Below are 18007 nucleotides of genomic sequence, written 5' to 3' on the forward strand. Positions count from 1 at the left end.
CCAGGTGCTGCTGTCAGGGCTGAGCTGAGAGCCGAAAGTTGAGATAACATAGTCATGACTATCAGGAACATTCCCTACTCGTGGGTCATTTGTTCTGTTGAAAGAAGGCCTTAAGCTTCATTGACAGAGGCGTCTTAGCACAGAGCAGAAAAATTCTTGCAGTACAAGGTGCTTTGGGAGGTAGCAAGCCTTTCATCCCTTGAGGTGTGGGAGCTGAGTTGGAAAACCCCCAAAATGAGAGAATGTAAAAGTCCTGAGGCGTTCTTTAGTCTCACGGTTTCCAAATGATAAAATTTTCACCAGACCACAGTGACTTGAGGGCAAAGGACACATAGTGAGATTTCCATAAAGCTTCATTTTTCATTTTAAGCCCCATTTTGTTTCTGATGACAATTTCCCTGCTTTTTTGATGCGGGACTATCCTTTCTGTTATAAAATGATGCTGACAGTTGATGTTTTTTGCTATTTTTATTTCCTTAATTGGCAAGATAAGGAGTTGGCAGCCCTCCTTTTCTCACTTTATAAAGATATTCTGGGGGACTCCCCTGGTGGCGCAGTGGTTAAGAATCTGCCTGCCAATGCAGGGGACACGGGTTCAAGCCCTGGTCTGGAAAGATTCCACATGCTGCGGAGCAACTAGGCCCGCAAGCCACAACTACCGAGCCCGTGTGCCACAACTACTGAAGCCCGCATGCCTAAAGCCCGTGCTCCATAACAAGAGAAGCCACCGCAATGAGAAGCCCACTCACCGCAACTAGAGAAAGCCTGTGCACAGCAACGAAGACTCAATGCCAGCCAAAAATAAATAAAATAAATTTAAAAAAAATTAAAAAACAATTCTGTAAGTCTGAGAACTCCCAAATCTGGGAAATACTGGGAATAAACTGCAGCTGCCTCAGGGATGCTCTGCCTGGGGTGGGGGACTGCACTAGCCAAGCTCTGTCAGGAGAACACAGGCTTGGGTTCCACTCACAGCTCTGTCACTGACGTGCTGTGGGAACTTGACAAGTTACTACAACTCCTCGAGTCTCTGTTTCTCCATCTGCAAAAAGAGGATGATGTACACATCTCAAGGCTGTTGTGAGAATTAAACCACATAACGGACCTGGACAATCACAGACACTTGAGAAAGTGTCTTTCAGAGTCCACGAGCTCAGTAAAGGTCCCCATTTTTTTCTTCGGCAAGTCAAAGAGTTGTCACTTCTTCAATTATTCTTTACATCCCCACTCTAGTTTCTTCTTCTGTGTATTCTCTAGTTTGTCACTGTCGCTCTTGATATATGAATCTAGAACATATTCTACTGGCGTGGTCTGGCTGTGTACAAGAGAGAACCTAATATCACCTCCTTCAGTCTAGACTCTATACCTCCACTAACACAACCCGAGTTTGCAATGGATTTTTTTGTGCTCTTATCTTACTTCTTTGGTATTTGTTGAGCTGAGAATACCTAACAGCTCCAGATCTTCTTCACAAGAACGTTTGCAAAACCCTGCCTCCTATTCCAAACCTGTGCAATTGAAGTCTTGGACCTAAAATGAGGGGCTTTTTGCATTTATTCCCTTTTATACTTTGTCCAGTAGGACAAGGTGCCCCCTCTGACTAGATGGGGTCAAAGAAGACCTCAAATGTATTCTCACACTCAAGAAACTGAAAGGAATATTTAGCTGACTCTTTTTAGTCCAGGGAAGAGAATGTTTATTTGACTCTTAATGGAGTCCAAGGACAGCAGGGCTGGCACTAGGTAATAGGAAGACCTGGATGCTGTGGATTTAGTTCCCCCAAATCTCGCCTGTATCAGGTTCACCCCAGGGGCCTGACGTGGTACTTCCCTGCCTCAGGGCAGTGGACCATCTGTCTGTCCCGGGATGGCTTGGGGACTTGAAAGAATTCACAAGCCCCGACAGGTTACACCTTGCAGGGCCCAGGGGTCTCCCACTGTCTCCTGAGAGGAGTGATGTCCCAGGATCCTCCTGCTGATCCAGGCCCCGGGAAGGGCACAGGCCCGCTCCCTCCCTCTCCTGCCATCCTGGCAGCTGGGTTGCATGCCAACACTGCCCGAGGGACACCTTGGCCCAGCTGGTGCCAATGTTCAGAACACATGGAAGGCAAAGCGCTCTCTTTATTGCTCTAGCTTGGCCCGCCAGCGTGTCTCCCAGGACGCTGTTCTGTCCTCGTGGGCTGAAAGGATGCAGTGGTGGTCACACCGGGGCCTGGCCTGGCTGCCCACCTGGCACTGGCCTCAGTCGGTCTTCCTGAAGCCTGGAAGGCAAAGCCCACAGGATGGCATGGGATTCTGAAGGCAGCCAGGCCTCCTCCCCACCGTTACCCCAGATGCCCAAATGCCCCTCAGAGCTGGGATAAGGCAGTCATGACCCACAGCCATTGCAACGAATTTCCCCTTTATGCACGAGGTGGATTAAAGGAGACAAAAGTTCATGACACACAGGCACACAGCCCCTGGTCTCAGTTTTGTGATTTAATGGTAGACACAGAGCTGCTGGTCAAGAAAGGGGATCTCCTTTAGCCTGGCCCAGCCACCCTAGCTGTGTGATTCTGGGCAAGTCACTCTACCTCTCTGATGAATGTAACTGACTAATGAGTTTCCTCATCAGCCAAGTGTAAGATAACTGAAACCCCCTCTCACCCCCAGCTGGGCAAATAAAATCACAAAGAAGACACTGTTTGGAGAGATGCAAACTTCTATGAGAGAATGAGGGATACCCAGGTCCCCTCCACTTTCCTACAATGGTTCAGACTTAAGGACTTTTACATCCATTCCTCACTTGATTTTCACAACACCTTTGTGCTGTAGGTATTATTACACCCATTTTCCAGTTGAGGAAACTGAGGCTAAAAGAGGCTCTAGAGCCCCAGAAATGGTAAATTGAAGGAGGCAGGACTTGAACCCAAGCCCATGACTCCAGGCCCTGTGCTCTTTCCACTATGCTAAGCCTCATTTGCAACAGACGACCCTGGCAGGGAGAGAAAGTGAACATAGAAGAATGTAAAAGTTACCTATCAGCCTAAACTTCTGGAAGAGGGGAATGAAGCCACGCAGGACGCTGTGGATCCGGTACACTGTCAAGAACGGAGGAGAGAAAGGTGATGGAGCTCTGCGTCCCCTCAAAGGATCCGGGGTCAGACCTCCCCCTCCTGCCCTTGAACAAAGGCCTAACCCGTACAAACAAAGCTCTGATGGTGGAATATCAGGCTGCAGGTTAAGCTTAGATAATGGTATTGAGTTCTTATTATTAAAAACAACCACGAGCAGCAATAACAATGCCAGGAAGCTCGGAGAATTCAGTACCTCACTCCATTAACTGCCCTGTTTTCAGTATCTGGCTGATTCTGTTTGTTTGCCACTTTAAACTGTCTTTGTTGTATTTTTATGGAGCTGCCCATTTTTTCCATGGGGTTTTGCCAACGACCTCACATTGACCTTGAAAGCGGTCAGGAAGCAAACACAAGCATAAAGAAATCTTTATAAAAAGTTTAGGTCGTGGCTTTCCAGCCCTTGGCGAGCCCCTGCGGCCAGCCCAGCCGCTGCCCTCCCAGAGACTGTGTGCGAAGGTCTTACCCAGGCCAAAGTAGATGCCAACAGTCTCCAAGGAGGCGAAGGTGAGCAGCCCGACCCCAAGGGACATGAACCAGTCTGCAGGGGCAGCGAGGGAGAGAATGGTCAGCCTGCAAGTCTGGACCTCTGCCCCCTGTTCTCACCACCCCCACACACTCACCTTTATAATAGTGATAACACACCAGCAAGGCCCCAATGGCAAAGCAGAGGAGGATGAAATGGAAAAACTCATCTGTAAAGGCAGAGGTGAAGATTACTGTTTGCTTCTTTCTCTCTTTTTAATTAACTAAAATATTCCTGTCTCTGCTCAAAGGGAGCTTTATTCAGAGAAGCTGCTCCTGACCAGCCCAACTAAAACAGCACCCCAAGTCCCACCTGTTTCAGCCCTCACCTCACTTTATTATTTTTCTAACACTTATCACCACTCAACTTGCTGGATTTTCACTGCTGTGTTTATTCTCTGACCCACTCTGTAGGATGGTGGTTGGGGATTTTGCCCATCATCTAAAGCGGCGCCGGGCATGCAGAGGTGTCTGACGCCTTATTTGTCAAATGATGCTAAATACAATTGTAAAAAATGCACGTGCCTAGTTTAAAAGTTTCCCATTGCTCCTTTCTCCCTTCCTGATCCAACTCCGTAAAAGCAAGCAGTGACTGACAAAACTTTTCCAAGTATATACATGCACATTCAAAAAAAACAAAAGCAGAATCGGTTTGTGTACCTGCTGCTCTATGGTTTGTTTTCCTCTCTTTGACAGATTGGGGCCATCCTTTCTATCTCCGAGCATATACAGATCTGCCCTGTTCTTTTTTATATATATATACATTTATTTATGTATTTATTTTTGGCTGCGCTGGGTCTTCGTTGCTGCGCGCGGGCTTTCTCTAGTTGCGGCGAGCGGGGGCTACTCTTCGTTATGGTGTGCGGGCTTCTCATTGTGGTGGCTTCTCTTGTTGCGGAGCACGGGCTCTAGGTGTGCGGGCTCAGTAGTTGTGGCTCACAGGCTCTAGAGCGCAGGCTCAGTAGTTGTGGCCCACGGGCTTAGTTGCTCCGCGGCATGTGGGATCTTCCCAGACCGGGCTCGAACCTGTGTCCCCTGCACTGGCAGGCGGATTCTTAACCACTGCGCCACCAGGGAAGCCCCTGCCCTGTTCTTTCTGATGGCTGCATAGTGTTCCATGGCATAAACTTACCCTAATTTATGTAACTAGTCTCCCATTGAGGAAGCTAGAAGGGACTGATTTTCTGCACCAAACATCACCGCATATGAATGTGTCTGTGCCCTTGTGTGTGCATTTCCGTGGGCCTGGTGCCCAGAAGCAGCATTGCAGGCTCTTCCTAGTAGTTAATGGAGGTAGAGAGAGTAGCTGGGAGGCAGGGCCCATGCCCTGGGCAGGAATTCAGGGATGGTTTGTGAAGGAGGCCCCCCTGCCCTTTGCCAGGTGCTGTGGGAGTCATCAGGGGAGAGAACACAGGGGCCTTGACCCAGGCAGAGGGTTGTGATAGGGAAGATGCCAAAAAGGTTTTTAAAAGAAAGAAAAAGAAGAAAGAGAGGACAATTCAGAGATGGTTCCCTGGAACGAGGCAGGCTCTCTGAGTGGCCGAGGCTGCTGAGAATGTGTCCTACTTTAGTCCAGTTTGGCCACTGATGTGCTGTGAACTTTGGACAAGTGTCCTGACTCCCTTGAGCCTCAGCGTTCTCATTGATAAATCAAGGAGAGCAACCTCTACACCACTGACGGAGGGATGGATGGGGGTCTTGGAGGGGAAAGTCCTTTGTAAATGGTAAAAGGCAGAGTGAGACTACATATCACTGCTGTCAGGTGGCATGTGGAAGGCAAGTGAACAGAAGTGAGGAGGGTATTTCTGGTTTTGTTTTTGTTATTTTTTTTCTGCGGGGAAAAATCAAAAGATTATTTCTAGAACATTCTTGGCTCTGATATCAATTTGTCCTTTAGGGGAAAAAAAGACGTCATGCAGAACTAGACTTAACGTTTAAGAAAGCATCAGCCTTAGGTCTGTTCAGAGATGTGACAGAGTGGGGGTGAAAACTCTTTCCTCACCCAAATCTTCAGAAATGCAAAATGAATTCCTAGCAGAGAATTTCTCCCTGATCTTTCCCCCATTTTCTTATGAGTAAATACTTAGAAAATACAAATGTTTTTAAAAAGAGAGAGACTGCAGAGAAATATAAGGCCAAACAGAGGGCTGGATGGCTAAGGCAGCTTAGTTTGAAAGAGCAAAAAATTAGAAATAACCTAAACATCTATCAAGTGGGGAATGGTAAATACATTATAGGGTCCCCACACTGTGGAATTGGATGCAGTTGTAAGATGTCATAAGCATTCAGGACTCACCATATCTGGGGCAGGGATTAATGGAAGAAAGAGAGTTTGAGGTAAGCCTTAAAGATAGCCAAGGCAGTAGGAGCTGGATGAAAGGGAAGATTTTGTGTGTGTGTGTGTGTGTGTGTGTGTGTGTGTGCGCGCGCGCGTGTGCGTGCGCACATTCACGTGCCATGAGACAGGTAAGAAGGTGGGACCAAGGCACAGACCCAGTACAGTGAAGGGTTCAACCAGGTGAGGGCAGGGTAAGTGAATTCCTGGGAAGAGAACTTCAAGTTTTAGGGAACTAGAAGTTTTGGGGGCTGAAGAGATCAGGCCAGGATAAGGACTCCAAGGTGTATTGGAGCCAAGAGGGACCTAGGGGATCACCCTTGTCTGTTTTTTCTGATTTCAGCCATCCACACACCACCTTTGTGGGTTTTGCCCTTTCTACGTAGCACTGCTTATGACCTTCACAATTTCTTGCTACCCAAGGACTACTTGTACTATTTACTTAAAGTTTTTCTTTAAGCAGATTCTTATTTTTCCTTAAATAGATTTACTTGAAAAGGAAACTTCATGTTACAACACTAAGTGGAAAACTAGGATTCCATGTCTTAAGAACAAACGCAAGGCCCATAAAGCAAGACGGTGAAGGTCTACGCGCCGCTGCCTGCAGACAGCTCTGCGTACGGTCCTGATCTCTGTGTCCGGAGGGCAGTGAGCAAGGGTCAGGGTGGCACTAAAGGCCCGGGGGCTCCAAGCAGAGAAAGAGAGGGGAAAGGGCAGTCACCTTCTCACTTGGGGGTATAATGCCATGTCCTGAAGCAACCTGGACATGGCCTGCGCTTTGGGAATCTCAGTTTTAGTGGGATGAGGCTCACTTCATAGCCCGGGACAGCTCGACAGCACATCCCGGTTCATGTAGCTTGATAGAGGCAGAGCCAGGGGCTCGGACACAGGTCTCCCACTCCCTATAGGCGGGCTTTTGAACAACTCAAAATATTTCTAGAGGGCTTCCCTGGTGGTCCCGTGGTAAAGAATCCGCCTGCCTATGCAGGGGATGTGGGTTCGATCCCTGGTCGGGGAACTAAGATCCCACATGCCGCGGGGCAGCTAAGCCCGCACGCCGCAACTACTGAGCCTGCACTCTAGAGCCCATGCTCTGCAACAAGAGAAACCACTGCAATGAGAAGCCCACACACCGCAACGAAGAGGAGTCCCCTCTCGCCACAATTAGAGAAAGCCTGCACGCGAATACCCAACGCAGCCAAAAATAAATAAATAAATTTATATATAAAAAACAAAACAAAACAAAAACTATGCTCTCGGGAGTTCCCTGGTGGCATAGTGGTTAGGATTCCAGGCTTTCACTGCTGGGGCCCGAGTTCAATTCCTGGTCGGCAAACTAAGAAGATTCCACATGCCTCACAATGCGGCCAAAAAAACCGCCCAAAACCCCCCCAAAAAACATGGTCTCCCTTCCCACCCTTACCCTCCTCCCTGAAGCCCCCACGATTCCAGGCCTGGAGTCGAGGCAGTCCCTCCGGTTCTCATCACTCCTTCCCTAGAGTCCAGTCTAATCTAACCTCACAGCTTCCTCGGCCCAGCCTGTTCCCAGCTCCCCATTATGGCCATAAGGCCTGGAGGGCGTTTATCATGCTAGTGACTCCGCGTACAGCAGAAAGAGCACAGGACCAGGATCCAAGCCCAAGTCGTGTCACTCACTAGCTGTTAAGACCACTCCCCGTCCTTGAGCCTCAGTTTCTATATCTGCAAAACAGGAATCATTGTACCACCTTCTCAAGGTGATTCTAAGCTGAGGATTTTGCAAACTGCAGGGCCCGCAGCAGAGGTGGGCCATGATTACTGTCGTTCCAGGCCACCAGCTGACTTTCTACCCAGAGAAATCTGGACCAGACAAAAGCAGCAGCCCTAGAACCCCAATTTCCTTACCATCCTTCTTTATATTTAGTCTTCTTAACTGAGAGGGCTCCACTTCTCCTTGGGAACAAGAGAGAGACGACGGTTTAACTCTGACACGGTATAGCTGGTGGGATTCTCGCTCCCCTGCCTCACTGAGAATGGCTCTCCCAGGTTCTATTTCCTGGGTCAGAGGGCACTCACTGCAGGACCGGTCAGGGCAAAGCTTGAAGGTGGGGTGGCTGTCCTTGGACCTCCACTGATGCCCTCTTCCTCCACAGGCCTGTGTCTGTTCTGATCCATGTCACCTGAGCCCGGAGGCCCCTTTCCTGGATCACGGTGACACTCTGGCTGGTGACGGCATTGCTGCTGGGACTGATCTCCTTCCCCCCCAGGCTGCCTGTGGTCCTGTCCCAGCCCCTGGAATCCAGGCCGCCTCCCACTCCCCTCTTGGAGCTTGCATATTTACCACTCTCTGGATTAGAGCCTCTCCTTCGGAGTCCTGGAAATTAGAAACTCAACATTAGTGCCCAGGCCAGCTTCGGTCCTTAACGAGTGCCACAGGTGACTTCTGAAAACGCCCCTGTTGAATTCTCCAGCCCCCAGGGGATCTTTCTATCTATAGATTGTTATTAATAATCCCTTTGTTCTTGCCTGGACCCCGTTTCTAACCTCCACTGGCCCCCTGTCTCATGCCACAGCCAGCCCCGCCTGCTTGCTGAGCCCGGGTCAGAGCCCCAGGCCCCAAGCAGACTGGGAGTCCCATCTCTCACAGCCGTGCACCTGATAGCACCTGCCTCTTTTGGGGGAAAGACGGTGCCCAGACCTCGTTCAACACCAGTACCAACGACCCCTCTCCCCTAAAAGACACTCACCTGATTCCTCAGACAGCACCACCTCCCCGGGGGCACCTGCACAGAAGGGAAATCAGTGACTGCATATTCATATCCTCTGGGTGGGGAGAAGTTACACTGCAGAGAGACTTCCCATTGATCTGCAGGGGGCACTGGAGCAAACTGGAGGGTTCCTCTTTCATCTAAAGGGGCAGGCACCACCCCGCAGTCCCCGAAAGCTGCCGCAGCAATGCCTGCCCCATGTTACAGGTCTTCTAATTTCCCACGAGAAGCCAGAAATCCAGGTTTTTATATAAACTTCTTGACTATAAAAAAAGCTGGCAATTCATATTCCATCGAATCAAAGATATCATGGTTTGTGAGAATGACGTCATTTTACGGAAGGAAAACTACTGCCAATTATAACCGCAAGTTGCCAGTGATTTTAAGAGGCACCCTGATTTCACAGATCTCCAGATGTGAAAAACTGTTAGTTGTAGACGTGATGCAATATATTAAGAACAATAATAATAATAAAGATACTCTGTGAGCCAGATGATATACATCTGTACACACAGGCCACCAGTTTGCAATCTGTGCCTGTTCATTCCTATCCAGATGCAGGTGAGGACACTTAGCCACGTGGCTCCAGCCCCACCAGGCCCTGAGCTTGTGGAAGCCAAGCTGGGTTGTACCATGGAGGCCTTGGCCCCTGACCCCAGTGTGGAGCTCCTGTCTGGGCTGCCTAGGGTGAATCGAGCCCTATACGTGCCCTGAGGTACAGCCTTCCCTTTAATCTGGCCTGGGTAGCCCTCCCACCTCATTCACACTCTGGTTCTTTTTTTTTTTTTTAATATTTATTTACTTAGGCTGCGCTGGGTCTTAGTTGTGGCACGCAGGAACTTTAGTTGTGGCATGCAGACTCTTAGCTGTGGCATACATGAGGGATCTAGTTCCCCAACCAGGGATTGAACCCGGGCCCCCTGCATTGGGAACGCGGAGTGTTTCCCACTGAACCACCAGGGAAGTCCCCACCCTCTGGTTCTTGGCGCCTACTCTATTCCCAGTGACTTCTCTCCTAGCCTGTCACCTTCTTCCCCTCAAGGGGAGGCCGGAGTCCCCACTCTGTACACTTCCGCCCTCCAGATCAGCCCCAGGACACGAACACCTGAAGGGGGCACTCAGCTCATGGCAATAAACACTCAGTATGCTGAACTGTCTTTAGGCTAATGTGCAAACAGGAGCCAGTGTCTGCAAGTGACCAGAGAGGCCAGCACCAAGGGTACAGAAGGCAAACCAAGAACGGCATGAAATGAGACTCCGGCAGCGTAATTACCAAGTGCCTCTGGTGTGTCGGGAGGGGGGAGGCGGGGCGGGGAATTCATTACTTGGGGGAATTAATTCACAAATACGTGACGATATCTACGTTTTCTACAGTGAACATGACTTACTTTTTGATGAGAAAAAAACATTTAAAATGTATGTATATGTAACAGTTTCTCTCTCATTTTACACTCAGTGAAAACTTTCTTACACTACTTAATTAACAACATTTTAAAAAATTAGATAGTACCTGTTTTTGTTTAAAAAAAAAAAGAAAAAGAAAATCAGAAAATTCAGATGAAAGAAAATAGTATGACGATTACTCACAATGCTACCACCCAGTGGCAGCCACTGGTAATACCTTGATGCAGAATATTAAGATATTTCATTTCCATTTCTTTGAATGTATATGTGTTTCCCGTTGTATTTCTTGGGTTATTATCTGGCATTAGGAGACTAGGCAGATTATGTAAATGTTGGATTAAACAAAGTTAAATAGGTTTTCTTATCTGGCAGTGTTCATTTATGAGGCTTTTTGGCAAACTGGTTCATTCCTACAAATTCCTCCATTTCATCAAAGTGCTACCAAGCAAAGTGCCATAATATTTATATCTGCTCGCTGTAAAAATCACGATGCTTAGAGACAATTACTCCGTAATTTGAGTTTTGTAGAAATCAGGTCCTTAATTTTCCCTTGCATGCTTAAACAACCCAGTATTCCAAGAGAGAGGGTACTGATTAAGTTCCATCTTGCTGGTTGGAAAGCTGAGGCCCAGAAAGGTTGGGTGACTGGTCACAGTCAACCTGCAAGTCAGGGTTATAGATCAGAAGAGATTCCAAGACAGTCTGACTGTGGCAGAAAATGCCTGCCCCCACCTCCATCTGCCCATGTTATAACCACTCACCTTGCCACACCTCCTATATCTGCCCAGGACTTTGAGCTCATGAAACACCCTCATCACCTTGTTTCCTCCCAAAAAGGTCCTAAGCCTTCATGTCCTTTGTTTAATTCTGTTTTCCCCAAAGCCACTGGACAATCACCTTCATAGAGTTGAAGCGCATCCTTCAAAACGTCAGGCTCCCCATGCTCAGCACCTGGGTGTAGACAAAGCCTGTTAGTCAGCTCCCCACAGTTACAGCACCCCAGAGTGGCTTCCCTCTCCTGGTGTCGGAAGCCTTAAAAAGTAACATAGTCTTTGCGCTGGGGGTGAGGTGGGCGCTCTTCAAGAGGCAAGACAGCTGTACAAGAGCATTCCTGCTGCTCTGTCTGACATCCCTCACACGCCCCGAGGTGACTGTGTTCAGCTGATTGAAGAAGAACTGGGGGCCTGAGAGGACCTGGGCCTCGTTCAAAGTCAGTAATAAGAGTCGCCATTTTTTGAGCACTTACTATGTACCAACACTGAACTAAGTAATTTATAGTTAATATTTTACTTGATCCTCTTGGAAATGCTGTGAAGAAGGTATTAATGTCTCTCTCTCCCCATTTTACAGATAAGGAAACTGAGGCTCACAAAAGTTAAGTTATTCGCTGAAAGTCACACAGTCAGGAAGCAGAAATTCCAGGGTTCAAACCCAGGTCTGTCACCAAGGCCTGCACTTCTAATCATTTTTATCTCCAAAAATAGAACCCAGAGCTCAGCTCCAGAGTCATGAGAGCATTTATTAAACACCTTATGTGTGCCAGGATCTGTACTAGGCATTAATCCAGGCTCTTTCCCCCAAGTTCTTTTCTTCCCACAATGAATTTAGGCTAACATTTATTAAAGTTTTCTTTTAAAAAAACAAAATTATATTCTTCTGGTTATAAAGATAAAAAAGATTATTGTAAAGTATCTATGGTATAAGTCAATTCAAAAAAAAAACAAGAAAATGAAAATCACCCATAATTTAACCATCCAGAGATAACCACTATTAACATTTTGATATTTTTCCTTCCAGTCTTGTTTACAATCATGTATGTGTGAATTTTTACAAAGTGTATATGAGATCAAACGAATTCTATGATTTGAATTTCTCTTTTTCACTTTAGAGATGTATGAAGACCAGAGCTCTGACCAGGACAGGGTGTAGCATCACTGCTCTATGTTGCTGTTGTTGGACGTTAGGTTGCTTCTATTGTTGCCCTACTATAAATAACACTGCAAGGAACAAATTTTCACACGGGGGACTTCCCTGGTGGTGCAGTGGTTAAGAATCTGCCTGCCAATGCAGGGGACACGGGTTCAAGCCCTGGTCCAGGAAGATCTCACACGCCACACAGCAACTAAGCCCATGCGCCACAACTACTGAGTCTGTGCTCTAGAGGCTGTGAGCCACAACAATTGAGCGCATGTGCCACAACTACTGAAGCCCTCACACCTAGAGCCCGTGCACCGCAATGAAGAGTAGCCCTCGCTCGCCACAACTAGGGAAAGCCCGAGCGCAGCAACGAAGACCCAACGCAGCCAAAAATAAATAAATAAATAAATGTATTTATTTATTTAAAAAAAAATCTTCACACGGACATGCTCAGGCCCACTGAGAAATTCAACCATCAGCCAAGTGGGCAAAGGAGAAATGGTGAGGCCTACTGCCTACTGGGCGAGCTGCCCCTGCAGGGGAGACCAGCCCCCGTCTCTGCCAACGTTTTCCAGTTACTCAGGGGGGCTAGTCCTCATTGCTGCTCTTTGCAGGGAACAAACACAAGCTGTGGGAGAACCTCAGCCTGGATCGAGCCTGGAATACCTCATTCTGGTGTCAGTTCTCAAAATTTAGTTTATGTGAGGAGTGTGGTCTGGGGGAAGAATTCTGCTTTGAGGGTTAGGGGACAGGAACTGCCATGAACTTTCTGTGTGACCTCAGACAAATCACTTACTATGTTCAATACGGCTTTCACTAAGATAAGACAAGGTCCTGTGAAGTATCGTGTTACTGAGGTGCTCTCCCTACTGCCCAGTATGGGTGCTGCATCAACTCTGTGATGCCACCAACACCACGCTGACTCTGGGTTTGCTCGTGCTCTGTCTCCCACCTGGAATGCCCTTCCCACTTGCTCCCTTATCCTGAAGCTTAAGCTGATGTCACACCTCCTGTAGAAGGGCTTTTCCAGCTGCCCCAGCTCACACGCATCTTGCCCACCCTCCTCTGGGGTTTCTATAGCATCAACTGTCTGTGCTTGACACAGTGGGCATGAGGGTCCCTGGTGGTGCTCATCCCTCCAACCACCTTGAGCTCCTGAAGGACGAGGCCTGGGTATCACTGTCCTAAGGCTGCCCCGCCTGCAGCAGGAGTTTGATTAAAGCCTTGAAGAATGACCGCGTTGTTGGCACTCTTGGATTGGTCAGCATTCTGGGGATTCAGGCCTAGGAGTTTCTAGCTTCAGGTCCAGAGGATTCCCTTTTCCTCAGGATGACCAAGAGGGCCCCAGCAGTCCCGATGTTCCTCAGCGGGCTTGGGGACCTCCTGGTCTATCATGGATAAATTTTTTAATTATAGGAAACCAAGTTAACTGTGCTTAAAAATCAGTGCAGAAAAAAAAAAAATCAGTGCGTATGTGATCTCAACTGGTACAGAAAAAGAGGTATCAGGAAGTACATCAAGATAACAACAGTGGTATTTATCTCAAGAGATGGCATTTTGAGTGGCTTCTATTTTCTTCTTTTCTGTATTTTACAAATATCAATCAATGCCCCCAAAAGGCTTTTTCATCATATTTTGCAAAATATCAAACAATACAGAAAATAAGAAAGCAAAAATTACTCCAAATTCTATCCAACAGGGACAATCTCTATTAACATTCACATCAATATTATTTTAGCTTTCTCCATGATATATTCATAATTTTTTTTTTTTTTTTTTTCTGTACGCGGGCCTCTCACTGTTGTGGCCTCTCCCATTGTGGAGCACAGGCTCCGGACGCACAGGCTCAGCGGCCATGGCTCACGGGCCCAGCTGCTCTGCGGCATGTGGGATCTTCCCGGACTGGGGCACGAACCCGCATCCCCTGCATCAGCAGGCGGACTCTCAACCACTGCGCCACCAGGGAAGCCCCATAAGATATAATTTTTAAAACTTGTTCAAGGATTGATTTTTTCCTTTTCCATTATGGTTTATTACAGGATACTGAATATAGTTCCCTATGCATAATATATAATTTTTAATAAAAGGTATTGTAGAATTGTATGCTGTCAAGAATGAGGATAATTTTTCTGTGTTCTGTCTAATTCAATTGTTTAAAAAATTAACTCTGGCAGAAAAAATCACGTTTGTTTCTGGTGTCCCGAGTATCCATCACTGAGCCTGGCACATAGCTGATGCTCAATAAATATTTATTGAATAACTGTAAGGAGATACACTAATATGTGTTTAGTGGTTATCTAACAGAGCAAAGGATGATTTTTTTCCTTCTTTCTACTTCTTTGTATGTTCCATATTTTCTACAAATATGGACAAAATTGTCTATATGGTAATTTTTTGGGTTCTTTTTTTTTGGCCACACCACGTGGCGTATGGGATCTTAGTTCCCTGACCAGGCATCGAACACGTGCCCCCTGCAGTGGAAGCGTGGATTCTAAACCACTGGACCACCAGGGAAGTCCCTCTATGGTAGTTATAACTGTGTACAAGCTACATGTACAGAGAGGCAGGCTCTGGAATGGAACATGGAAAAAGAGAGCTGTAGTACCGAGGTGGGAGGTTCAGGAGACTGGTTTTTCTTCTTTTCTCTTTTTGTTAATTTTTTTCTTTTTTTTTAATTTATTTTTTTGGCTGCGTTGGCTTTTTGTTGCTGTGTGCGGGCTTTCTCTAGCTGCGGTGAGCGGGGTCTACTCTTCGTTGCGGTGTGCAGGCTTCTCATTGCGGTGGCTTCTCTTGTTGCGGAGCACAATCTCTAGGCGTGTGGGCTTCAGTAGTTGTGGCACACGGGCTCAGTAGTTGTAGCTCGCGGGCTTAGTTGCTCCACGGCATGTGGGATCTTCCCAGACCAGGGCTTGAACCCGTGTCCCCTGCATTGGCAGGCGGATTCTTAACCACTGCGCCACCAGGGAAGTCCAGGAGATTGGTTTTTCCATGTAAATGCTTGTCTTTAATATCTTAATATAGATTTATTTAATGAAATCATTGCTTTACCTGAGGAGGAGGATGAAGAGGAGGAAGACTTGCTGCTCTCATCTTGGTCTTGAGAATAGAGCTCAGCCTCCTCGTCTTGCTTGTGGAAATCCGTCTCTCCATCTGGGAGGCACACATAGGCAAGGATGAGCGTTTCCTGCCCTTCCCACCCCAGAGACCACCCAGGCCTCCCCAGGGGTCTACTTGGATGTGGGGAGCAAGGAGTGGCTGGATTCACTGGGACACTCTTCCCAAACCCCTAGGGCCAATGGGAGGTACAGGAGACCAGGGATCTCAGAGGCCCCAGAGGCTCTAGGAAGGCCAAAGGCAGACTTTTCTCTGAATGTGGAGCCCAGAGAGGGGCTTCTAAGCCCTCTATCCTTCCCAAGAGACCACTACACTGTGTAGAGCAGTTGCCAATTTAAAATTCTCTGTAAATTACAGGGCAGGTGGGATCCGATCAAGCCCTAAACCTTCCCATTCCCCATTCTGGGGCCATGCAGGACGCTTCCCACCTTCTGAGGACACTCCCTAGTGCAAGTCCAAGCCCCCAGAGCCTCTGAGATTTGGGGAGCAACTGAGGGTCCACACAGCTAGAGTACTGGGGGACAGACTGGACCAAGCACACACATGTGCATGTGTGTAAAGTCACTACTTCTCTAGAGGTTTTGACCGTAACTTGGGCCATTCATTGTGCCGCATGAGCTGAGCAGGGTCTTCTGTTCCACCTACTGCTGGACTTCACCTCCCGTGCGGCTTTGCCCAGAGGGCAGAGAGAGCAAACATACGGTCTAGATCTTCTGATTCTCCGTGGACTCGACTGTGGTCCTGAAGTGATCCTGAAGTCTCCATGGCCTCCTCTGTTGGAAGAACAATAGTAATTAATATTACCTTAGTTAATATGTTTAATATATAAAGAGCTTGGCAAATAAATAAGAAAAATATAAACAACCAATATTCAAAGGTACAAGAACAATTTATGAAAAAAGAAATACACAATTAGGGAAATTTGAATAATGATCACCTTTTGATACTATTAAGAGCTTATTTTTTAAAAAAGAGACTTCAGTTTTTACAGCAGCCCTAGGTTCACAGCAAGATTGAGTGGAAGGTAAAAAAAAAAAAAAAAAATTGAGTGGAAGGTACAAAGGTTGCCCATATATCCCCTGCTCCTAAACGTGCATAGCCTCCCCTGTTATCAACATCCTCCATTAGAGAACTTATTTTTTTAGGTGTGATATTTATATTGAAGTTATATTTATTTAAAGTATTCTTAAATTTAGAGATAAATACTGCAATGTTTATGATGAAATTATATGATGTCTAGGACATGCTTCAAAATAATCTGATTATTTGAATAAGAGAGTTGGAGGGCGTAGGTGGGGGTCCAAATATAACAAACACGACCACGAGTTAATAATTGTTGGAGCTATAACAAAATATAAACAGTAGTTAGATCTCTGAGTGGTAGCATTATGGGTATTTTTACTTTGCCTTTTCTAAATTTTTAGCAGTATTGCTTTTTTTCTTTTCCTTGTTTTTTCTTTTTCCACTATAGTTTATTACAAGATATTGAGTATAGTTCTCTGTGCTATACAGTAAATCCTTGTTATTTATCTATTTTATATATGGTGGTGTGCGTCTGTTAATCCCATACTCCTAATTTATCTCTCCCCCCATTTCCCCTTCGGTAACTAACTGTAAGTTTGTTTTCTATGTCAGTATTTCTTTTGTTATAATAAAACAACCAATAATTTTTCATTACTTAAAAATGTAATATACCACTTTATATCAGTACAGTACTTAACAGTTTTACAAAGGGCTTATGTGTCTGTAATTCCATCTGAGCCTGATCACAAACCAGTCGGTTAGGAATTGGAATTAATTACTTCACACCTGAATTGTAGTTTCTAGACAACAAAACTTCCCCAAAGATTGTTTCACTTGACTCTTACAATAACCCTGCAAGGTAAATTTTTTTTTTTTTTTTTTTTGCGGTACGCAGGCCTCTCACTGCTGTCGCCTCTCCCGCTGTGGAGCACAGGCTCCGGACGCGCAGGCTCAGCGGCCATGGCTCATGGGCCCAGCCGCTCCGCGGCATGTAGGATCCTCCCGGACCGGGGCACGAACCCGTGTCCCCTGCATCGGCAGGCGGACTCCCAACCACTGCGCCACAAGGGAAGCCCAAGCAAGGTAAATTTTATCATCCTCATTTTACAGAGGAGGAAACTGAGGCTCAAAGAGATGAAGAGATTTTGCATGAATTGGGACTCCAGAACCCACGTTCTGTTTAATGTACCCCAAACACTGGTGTGGAGCACAAAACTGCTCAAAGTCAAGCCCTGCTGGTATGGCTGTCAGGATTACAGATGCAAACGGTAAAGCAAGGGCAGGAAGCAGGCACTTGAAGGTGCAGCATGAGGTTTGGGAATCTGTCCCCTCAGGACACCATACTCTGTGCTTTCCTGAAATTCTGAGTGGGAGCTAGTGGTAACTCGAAGCCGGCCTTCAGATGAGGCCATGAGAAGGCCATAAGTGTGGCCCTGGAAAATCTAAACGGCTAACCCCAGTGAGCTGGTGCTCTCCTCTGGGGAAAATACACGGGGCTGCCATGGTTGGGCTGCCTTGATTTTAGCTGGGCACATGGCCCCCAGCTAGAGACTGTATTTCTCAGCATCCCTTGAAGCTAGGCGTGGCCTTGGGACCATGTGACTCATATTCCTGCCACCAGACCGTGAATGAAGGGGATCTGCGTGGTGGTGAGCTGACAAGATGTTCTAGGGTTCTGGGGGAAAAAGTATACACACACACAGATATGTCTGCTGTAAATTTTACTGATGTAAAGAATGTATGGGGGGATAAATTAGGAATTTGGGATTAACAGATACACACCACTATACATAAAATAGATAAACAACAAGGACCTAACGATTAGCACAG

The 18007-nt window shown here is 46.9% G+C and overlaps 1 protein-coding gene across 5 annotated transcripts in view; it reads right to left on the reverse strand.

The window, feature by feature from the left end:
- Window positions 1–2102: 2102 nt before the first annotated feature.
- The window catches only part of TMEM40 (transmembrane protein 40), a 30756-nt gene continuing 14851 nt past the window's right edge, over window positions 2103–18007 (reverse strand). Inside the window, exons 2-11 of one of the 5 annotated variants that reach the window (XM_019944626.3) lie at window positions 15856–15927; window positions 15089–15190; window positions 11021–11074; window positions 8699–8734; window positions 8293–8325; window positions 7857–7904; window positions 3736–3807; window positions 3579–3653; window positions 3017–3079; window positions 2103–2260 (exon numbers count right to left, since the gene is read on the reverse strand). In XM_019944626.3, the coding sequence (XP_019800185.1) occupies window positions 2241–2260; window positions 3017–3079; window positions 3579–3653; window positions 3736–3807; window positions 7857–7904; window positions 8293–8325; window positions 8699–8734; window positions 11021–11074; window positions 15089–15190; window positions 15856–15919 (567 nt within the window). In that variant the 5' untranslated portion in view covers window positions 15920–15927 and the 3' untranslated portion in view covers window positions 2103–2240. Of the gene's footprint in view, window positions 2261–3016; window positions 3080–3578; window positions 3654–3735; window positions 3808–7856; window positions 7905–8292; window positions 8326–8698; window positions 8735–11020; window positions 11075–15088; window positions 15191–15746; window positions 15928–18007 lie in introns of those variants that run through there. The other 4 variants (XM_019944624.3, XM_019944627.3, XM_073787727.1 and 1 more) reach the window with 4 other exon arrangements.

Source organism: Tursiops truncatus, chromosome 10 (genome assembly GCF_011762595.2).
Source record: "Tursiops truncatus isolate mTurTru1 chromosome 10, mTurTru1.mat.Y, whole genome shotgun sequence".
NCBI classification, from domain to species: domain Eukaryota; kingdom Metazoa; phylum Chordata; class Mammalia; order Artiodactyla; family Delphinidae; genus Tursiops; species Tursiops truncatus.